This window comes from Pocillopora damicornis, chromosome 10 (assembly GCF_964200805.1).
Source record: "Pocillopora damicornis chromosome 10, jaPocDami1.2, whole genome shotgun sequence".
NCBI lineage: Eukaryota > Metazoa > Cnidaria > Anthozoa > Scleractinia > Pocilloporidae > Pocillopora > Pocillopora damicornis.
This window is the reverse complement of record NC_142679.1, coordinates 9,452,607-9,461,897: the sequence shown is the minus strand read 5'-3', so window position 1 is coordinate 9,461,897 and position 9,291 is coordinate 9,452,607. Positions and strand designations below refer to the sequence as shown.

At 39.4% G+C, this 9,291-nt stretch overlaps 1 protein-coding gene across 13 annotated transcripts in view; it reads right to left on the bottom strand.

The window, feature by feature from the left end:
* Positions 1 to 724: 724 nt before the first annotated feature.
* The window catches only part of LOC113677042 (BAI1-associated protein 3), a 35,285-nt gene continuing 26,718 nt past the window's right edge, over positions 725 to 9,291 (bottom strand). For 10 of the 13 annotated variants that reach the window (XM_089184356.1, XM_089184360.1, XM_089184355.1 and 7 more), the window contains 11 exons: positions 9,047 to 9,115; positions 8,011 to 8,090; positions 7,537 to 7,603; positions 7,389 to 7,430; positions 7,029 to 7,100; positions 5,889 to 5,972; positions 5,644 to 5,722; positions 4,788 to 4,826; positions 4,218 to 4,338; positions 3,920 to 4,137; positions 725 to 2,091 (listed from right to left, as the gene is read on the bottom strand). In XM_089184356.1, coding sequence (XP_089040482.1) covers positions 2,003 to 2,091; positions 3,920 to 4,137; positions 4,218 to 4,338; positions 4,788 to 4,826; positions 5,644 to 5,722; positions 5,889 to 5,972; positions 7,029 to 7,100; positions 7,389 to 7,430; positions 7,537 to 7,603; positions 8,011 to 8,090; positions 9,047 to 9,115 — 960 coding nt within the window. In that variant the 3' untranslated portion in view covers positions 725 to 2,002. Of the gene's footprint in view, positions 2,092 to 3,919; positions 4,138 to 4,217; positions 4,339 to 4,567; positions 4,827 to 5,643; positions 5,723 to 5,888; positions 5,973 to 7,028; positions 7,101 to 7,388; positions 7,431 to 7,536; positions 7,604 to 8,010; positions 8,091 to 9,046; positions 9,116 to 9,291 lie in introns of those variants that run through there. The other 3 variants (XR_016180301.1, XR_016180300.1, XM_089184361.1) reach the window with 3 other exon arrangements.

Sequence of the window (9,291 nt, the reverse complement as noted above, 5' to 3'; positions counted from 1 at the left end):
TAAAATCTATTGTGGTAGAGGCGACAAGGTTCCGCCAACGATTCCCTGTTACCAGCATGAACTTGGTTTTCTGAGAGTTAATAGACATCTTGTTTCGTGCCGAACACACATCTAAATGTTTGAGATCTTGATTGAGAGCATGTGTCAGATGAGGGACATTTCCCAGCTAGAGGTTTTTGATAAAGTTGTATCATCAGCATAAACTTCTAGTGTTGAATCACGTATACTTAAAGGCATGTCGTTCACAAACAATAGGAAAAGAATAGGTCCTAAGATCGATCTTTGAGGCACTCCTTGTAACAACCGTGAACTGGTGGAACAGCAGCCATTTATACGCACATATTGTTTCCTTCCGGTAAGATATGACCCAAACCACTTTAATGATAAATTATTGGCCCCATAAATAGATAGCTTCTTAAGTAAAAGCTCGTGATTTATCACACGTGTCACCCTTTTCTCATTCATTAAATATTCCGCAGAATTCTGACAGGCGTGGAATACGTAACCTCGTTCGTTGAAAGCTACTACCGTAATATCAGGCTAATTCTCCACGTGCAACATATTCGGATTTAATAATCCCGCTGCGTAGATTTTGGGCATCTCGAAGATATCCAAGACTCGTTCGGCGACGGTATTTGCAGCTAGCGCTTTCGCACCAAGGTGCCCATTGCCTTAACCACCAAGACAGTGAGCAGCATTACTAGTTAATGAAGATGCCTTACTCTTTTAAGACATTGTAATAGTTTATTTAACTCAGTGTTGAACGAATAGCTTTAACCACAGGTTCTATTCAAGTTCTAACAGAAATTGTAATACACAAGTCTATATATTACCATAAAAAAGTTCGGATATAACGCGCGCTGTCGTTGGTTGAAAGAGCATGCTCTATAAGAGTATAGAGCTGAGCTAAAGCTGTCACACCGTCTGCCAAATTGTACTATGTCCGACCTTTTCCGGGACTTATCTCTAGTTTTTTTCCTTTGATTGAGAGTGAAATTTCGGAACAGGTAAGTCGGCCAATAGCAACAGATGAACCAAATAAAGGTTTGTGAACATGCCAGGCGCAGTAATTTACGTTATTATAACGTGAGCAGAGACAAAAAATCCTCAATGAATAAACAAAATGGACATTCCAAATTTTGATGGTTTTCACATTCATATTTCAAGCTTACTTACGGTAATAAAAATTAAACACAGCTAACACTCGTGTCGTATATATAGTTTCGTGTTCAAAAACAAAACAGAACAAAACAGGAATGATAAAAAATAAAGCAGTCAACTAAGCCTCAGAAATTACATCTGCCGCCCTCTGAGAGAACAACTAAGAGCTTGCTCTGATATCCTTTCCGATGCGTTGAGTTGAAGCCAGTCAATTCGACCGGATTTCGCTGGATATTAGAGACTAAAAGACTTCAGGCAAAAGTGTTAAATTTGACCTGCCGAATTACTGAGTTTGTAAACTATTGCAGAAAGTGAACTTTGATTGTTTGACATTTTTGACAACTTCAGTCTTGTACAGCCAATGGGATTATTTGAACCATTCTAACAGGAATTCTGATTAGCTTATTGTGGCGTACTTTGTGAGAGAATAGAGCATGATGACGACACAGTTGTTTGCTCTGGAAATAAAGTTTGTCTTGAAAATTGAAAGTAAAACGACTACGACTCGCGTTTCTTCCTGCACTTCTTTCGTGCTCTAGCCGCTTCCTACGTGCTTTACAACGGAACAGAGAACAGTCAAGGCTTCTCTATTTGTTAAATATAAACAAAGAGATGAAACGGTTTACAATCTACTGAGACATTAACTTTTCACACCATTCTGCTTGGTCTCTTTCGAAACACGTCATTTGCGGGCTTGATGGCTCTTGCTACCTCTTTGGTAAACATGATTTGAAATCGTTCATCTCAGAAAGTTAGCAGGCCAAGTGAGCTAAATGACGAAGTATTGCTTAAATTCTTAACAAGACAGAGACTGAAGTTGCGTCATGGCCAACCTGGTTCCTCACGCATGTGCGCTGATTGTTCTCTCGTGCAAGTCAATCTCTGCTTTCGCAAACCGTTGAGCCTTTTCGTCATCCCGTGACTCGAGAACTGAAAAGAAAAACCCCTTGGTAAGGAAAGTGACATTAAAGAACTTAAGCAAAGGTGTTTTAAGACGCGAAGTATTACTGGGATAGGAATGGTATTGATTATGGCATGCCTTGACACTAAAGCCTGGTTTTCACTAGGGACGCAAGCATAAGCGCAAGCACAAACGCAAGCATAACAGTTCTTATTTCACCGTGAAAAAGGCCTCGACGTAAGCTTAAACACAAGCGCAAGCTAAAACACAAGGATCAAAAAAATTTTACCTTTCAGGATTTCTCACATCTTAAATTTTTTCATTCTAAAATGTTTCGTTAAGTTGCCAATCTATGTTATTTTCTAAGGTGAGAAGCGAAAAGAATCGTTGAAACTATATATCCAAAATACTTTTTTTTCTTGGCTGGAGTAATTAATCGAGAGTAAAATTTCTCCCCACAGTCACCAATATCTACCAAAGTAGAATTGTAGTGAGAATCACAAATTGCCAAGGCTAAAAGAGCTTTTATAATTGTAATATACAGATCCACTTTTATTTGGACACTTCATACTATCATGTTTTTTATCAATTGCACCAACGCAGTGAGGCAAATTCCACAGGTCTTCGAATTCCTTTGAAATTTCTCTTCAGTCATCAGGCGAACTTGGTGGTCTTACATAAATGTCTCCCAGGGCCTTCCAAATTGCACCGCATGTCTCTCTTAGAATGTGGCTAACGGTGGTCCAGCCAGGGCAGTAACTGAAAGCTAATGATTGTTGATCATACCCACTGAGGGTTAAGCGTTCTGCAGCAGAAATGGGCTCTCTCATTTTAGTAGTCTTCTTGGAAATTAGGGGCCAACCAGGATCAACAGCTATTCGAATCTTTCTGGGCTCATGCGTTAGTATCTACAATTGAGGTGGTAAAAGCCAAAATAACAGTTCATCAGTGATGACAATTTGGACAATTTGTATAAAACTGAATTTCATTCAATCAGCTGAGGGAAACAGAAAGCTCACCTTAACTTTCTGGAGCTAACAGAGAGTAAAGTAAACATACAAAGTTTACCCGTTTATATTGAATATTTTAAAACTTTCCATCTCTGTATATAAGCTTACCTGAAATAATATTCACGATCTCCAAGTCGTAGCTCCTCCACGAGGTTGTAAAAATCACCTTAGCTTCTCCTTTCTTAAAAAAGATCCCTAACCCAAAGGCATTTGTTTTTCTCCTCTTTTGTAACCGTTTTCGCTTTCTTCGTCGCAAGAATAGAAGAAACAACAGGACTCGACGCTTTTAGGTGTCTGCCGCCATATCGGCCGAGTCGAGATCAACGAAGCCTTGTAACTAGTAAAAATTTTGTGCTATGATTCTTAAGCTTATGCTTTAAGACGTTCGTTTTCACTCGGCATGATTACCTCGAGCTTACGTTTGTGCCTGCGCTTGTGCTTGCGCATGTGCTTAAGTCGCTAGTGAGAACCAGGCTTAACAGATCCGCAGGAAGGTCCAACTATTGCATTTCAAACCAAACGCTGCTGTCAAAAAAGGTGAAAGGATAAGAACTCTCAACTCTCGGTTGCCTCAAAAACATTTGCGCTTAAGCTCCCTGTCGTAATCGTTTTCAGGCAAAAATTTCACCGACACCGTCCCTAAAAGATCGGACCAAGTGCATAAGATCCACCGACTTTTATTTCTAATCTTGATGTCTAGGTTCTGCGCGACTCGCAATTATCTCCATCACCTATGGAAACAACGAATAAATATGGGCCTGGAACTTTGTTGGGTATGGGAAAGATATCAGTTTTGCCCCATACTATTCTAAAACAAAACCTTAGTCTTGCAATCCTTAATCCTTACCTTCAAAGTACCGGCCTCCAGGCTTAGGATGGAAGATATTTCGTGTTTGTTGAGGTACGTTAGAAAAGCCTCCTTCCACAACTTCCCGCAAACCGCAGACGTTATTCAAGTTGAAGTACACGTGACCAGCAATATCGTCATTTGAAAATACGTCATAATCCATAACGGTCAAGTGTAAACAGGAACCAGTCTCTCTCAGCAACTCCGGCTCAACATCACTTAAGGAGGGAATTTGACACCTAAGTGTTTGGCAGTAATCAGTAAAATCAACACCAAATCAAGTAATAATTGTACTTACAAATCGAACTGCTCATCGAAAAGTGGAAACAAAGTGTTCTTGATGATTTCCGTTTTTTTCATCTCCTTTCCGTAAAAATCTTCTGGCAAAAGCTCCACCGTCACATACGGATCACACAGCCCTGATGCAAAAGGATAGAAAAAGAGAAAAAAAAACTTACAATTACTAATTTTAATTACAGCTTAAAAGCAGTAAAGGTAAAGTCAACAATGGATACCAAACAGGAATAACCGACGTTACTGGCTGAAAAAGCTACTTTTTCACGTGGTCAGCTCAAGGCTGAATGCTTCTCGAGCAAAAATCTCAAAATTTTCAATAAACAAACTTTTTGTCCTGACGACACTCTTCTATTTCACTGATACTTACAGTTCGTCTCCTTCGGTATTATTTGGATAATTAAGTGAGTGACTTTGGCTGAACTTTGAATTGAGAGGTTGGTTTTAGTTAGGCATTACCTCTCATCGCTGTTCTTCATCCGTACTGAAAAGCGGAGACTACACAGTCACAGCATAACATCGAAAGTCAAAATGTAGGACCTTCAAAACGTCCAGATAAACTCGGTATACTTACCGTTAGTATCTAGTGGTGGAAGGTTCTTTGCATTCAGCACTGTAAGAAGAAAGAATGTGTTTGCACTGCTCATAACAAATCAATTGTTAGGCATGGGCTCATCTAGTTTTTAGCACACTGGACCAGATCAGGTTCGGGTTCTACCCTGACCAGGTCATTATGTCACTTGTCTCAGAGTGCCTCTTTCCACTCCTAGGTAAAACTGGGTATCAGCAGAAAGCTAGGGCTGATACTTGCGGTGGCGGATCTAGGGGAGAGACCCGGGGGCCTGCCTCTCCCCTCTCCTCCCCTCCCTTTTTATGGGTAAAAAAAAAAAAAAGAATCTTAGACGGAAGAAAAGCTGGCAGGGCAAGCGACAAAAAAACCGCCCCCCTCCCCTTTTAGCTCAAGGTCTGGATCCGCCACTGACTTGGTGAAGAGCCAGAGGGTGCCTAAGAAACGTTAAAACCTTGGTCAGGTCAAGGAGGCCACCAGTTTCTTGATACTGAATATACAGAGAATACATTGATTGAAAAATATTCCAAAAATGCGCGTTGGATGTGAGATGACAAAGACACGTAACCAATGTCGTATCCAACAAGTGCGAAAAAAATTATTGGTTTGTCAGATTCTCACTGTTTTGATATTACAGTGGAAGCTTACTAAATTTATTTTCACGCAAAAAAATTTTCGAATCTGATTAAAACGTATCGAGAGGCACTGTGTACAATTATTATTGTTACTGGGATATTATTGACCCGTAATAGTTTTTCTTGTTTTTCTCTGTTCTGAAGAAGCGTTCGCCTTCAGCCGAAAAGGAAGGCGAAGATTAAAATGACTTTAAATGAGAAGGAAAGAAAAAATGATTATAATCTACCTTCGACTTGAAGCTTCTGGTTATTAAAATCATAGAAAGCTTTAAATGTTACGGCTCCATATTTCTCTTCGGCAGTTTCCTTACAAAGAAGCCACAACAAAGCAAAAAATGAGCTCCATAACAGTGGCAAAAACTCAAAATACAAACGATCTCTCACACTAAAGCTTTTCTGTGAATTTGAGGTTTTTTTTACTTCTTCATGTATCAAAAAGAGAGAATAATATCTAAAAGGCTCTTGACTGTACCTGTTCTCCACACCTCTCGGCAAAGTAGTGTTGGATTAACTCTGTTGTGGACATCTTGCGTAAGGCGAGGGTTTCAACCAAAATCTAACGAAACAATTTTTGCGTGGAAATTCTCTTAAAGAAACTTTCCCGTTTCGAGATATTTATGCGACTACTCTAAGACTTAATAGGTAGCGGCTTACGGGAACGTTTGCTACACTTTTCTGGCGTTGATGGCGATCTTCAAAAACCCCTCCATGGGCCAAGAGTGATCGGTGAGACAAAATGTTATGGGAAAAGTCCTGAGTTTCCAGTGGATATGGCTATGGTAACAGTATCTAGAGTGCACGTGAGTTTGCAAGCTCGCAATATCTATGGGCTGTTCTTTAACAACTCCGAAACAAAGGAAATGCTGAGACTAGTTGGCTAAAAAGTGTGAAGAATTGGAATCTCAAATAAACGTAACAATGTTCGCTTGAAACAGTGAGCACAACCTGTGCAAAAGTTAGGAGTCACGACATTTATAGAATTTCCAATTAAGGAAAAACTCACCAAAAGTTGAGTCGTATTCTGGGCTGTACCCAGACTAAAACAGATTGGTTGGACTGGTGCGGCGTCGGTGGGGGAGCATAACATGTTAATTTGGTTTTATTGACTGAGTTGATAACTTAAATGGCCACCGTGGAGAGTTTCTAAGCTGACGTTTCGAGCGTTAGCCATTCGTCATGGGTCTGACGAGGGGCCAACGCCCAAAAAGTCGGCTAAGAAACTATTTATGGTAGCCAGTTTACGTTATCAACTCAGTTGATTAAAGTACATTAGCTTTGAAATAACTTACTCGTGTTGAAAAAAGAATTCAGCAATGAAGAATTCAGTACATTTGGGACAATTTGAGAAGACTTGGTCTGAAGTTTTTTTCTATCGGTAACACCTTCAGTGTAGGTTACTGTTTGCGGGCTTGTCGGAAAAGCCTCATAAGAAAAACGGTTTCTGGTTTCAACATCACTGATTATTCAACCGCTAAGGGGTAGCGTCCATAAGCACGAGATATCAAACCATTTTGATTGCACAAATGATTAAAATCGTTTAATGTTCATGCAATGAACTAAAGAGTAAAAAAGTGAGCTGTTGTTATGCCACATGTAAATATTTCAACGGTACCTTATAGTTTCCCAGCTGCAGACGTTCCAAAGGAACCCCAACTCCATCGGCGTAAAAGAAACTCTGCACTATCTAAAAACAAAAGACAGAATTTTCCAATCAGTTGTAAAGTTGTACAAAAAAACATTACTTGAGTCATTGGAGTTTTGGAATTTCTCTTTGCTGTGTTTACACTTTACATACCCGTAACAAGTTGAGGACGAGAGAAGAAATTGCATATCTCAAAGCGTATCTCAAACATTACCGAGCGACGAAATGTTAACGGGAAGATAACAAAATGATCTTATTAAATTCACAAGATATTTCCAGCTCTCCAAAAGAGGCAAGAGATACACGATTACGTCTCGCCAAGAGTCTCACCTCAAGTGCTTCGCATTGTCTTTGGTAGAAGGACGCAGTTCTCTAATGAAAAAAGAATAATTAACTCTTCATAACTTACTGAATCATAGCAAAACATGTTAAATCAAACAAATAGAAGGAAATTGTAATGTATCATCAATGACCTTACCCCTCCGTTGGCTTTAATACCATTACTGAAGTTTTCAATCACTATTTCCCAAATGAAATGGAGAATTCTGTGAACCAAGAACACGAATAACTCTCAACTAGTTCAAAAGTGTCCATATTCAACAAGGAAATGAACTAGGATGGTAAACGAGAATTGGCGTTGCAGCTTCTTTGCAGTTCTGTTAAGATGACAATTTGGACAGTTTTGGTCCAAGTTTCACCTGGTTCGAGTAAACACTGAAGGAAGAAACGAAATTCCTTCGAAATATCAAGCTGCATAATCTTAAACACTAAGCTCTGAGGATTGATATCCAACTGAACGTTTTCAACATTATTGCAAATAAGACGAGAACCAAAAAAAGGGTAATTTTGGCCTTGCGAAACCAATGATCATGTAAAGGGCTTAATTCATGCCATATGCAAACCACGAGACGTGACAGATATGAAGCAGTTTATCTGGATGTGAACATTTTACCTGTGAAACACAGATTTGACAACGCTTGTATTCAGAACCATGAGATCATCGTCCAAGTATTTGAGTAAAGGAACCACAACCTTAAAGTGAAACAGCAAAAAAATTGTCAAGTTGATATTAGCCATAACATTCAATATTCCAAATTCGCTATGACGACATTTTCACGCCACGAATTGATTAGAAGCATGTAACCCAGATTGTATGCTTCTGATTGACAGAGCCAAAACAAATTGTCAAGAATGTTGCAGCTGCAAAATCAAAATATATTGTTTGAATAAAATTCCACTGGAATAACGGATAGGTGCTCGAAATAATAGTCGTTCACTTCTTTCCATGAACGCAATTGCAACGAATGCACCGTAATGATTCCATTTAACGTCCTCGTTCAGATAAGCGCCCCTAGATTATGAGCGCCTCCTTTGAATTTGATTATGCTAATAAGTGCCCCGATTCTAATAAGTACCCCTTTTGATAAAGCATCCTCATTCCAGTAAGCGCCCATATACCAATAAGCGACCCTATCCTGTTTCAGTGACAGCACCGGTAGAGTACGTGTACATTGAGATCAACCACGGTTCATCTTACTGCAATTGCTGATTCCTGAACAAGGAATAAGCGCCATGTTTCGTTTAAGCGCCCTCCCCCCTTGAGGTACCAATAATAAATAATCGCCCCGGGAGCTAAATGGAATCATAACGGTAAATCTGAAAACATTAAAGAAAAACGGCGGAAAGTAAATCAAACGATGAAATAATCCCCGCTGTCATTTTTGGCGATCTAAACAATTTCAAGAGGATGCTTTAAAAATAAGGGCGTCCTATGACAGCTATGAATATCCACTTTATAATATTTAAGAAAATGTCTTTTTTTCCCTACAAATTAGCTGCTTTTGTCACTATTGCGGAGACACGGAGCTCGTTATTGACCTACTCTATGGGTTAGTGGCTTGATTAAAACAACTTAACACGAACGCTGAGAAACATCCCTTTGAGGATCTAATCATCATCTCGTCTAAATCTTCATAAATGAAACTTACTTCTTCAGCTGGCGTGTCTTCTGGGGCACAGCACAGTTGAAAAACAAATCTCTTGATATCGACCCCCATCTATCAAGGAAAAAAAATCAAAGAGTCTACCAGAAGAACAGGGATAAAAACGAAATACAAAAATACATATGAACGAGGGGAACCGAAAGGATAGCGAAAACTCGAGAAGAATGCACTGACAAAACTATATTCTTAGAGAAGAAAGGGCACTGTTTTGATGGAGCGCAAGGGAATAT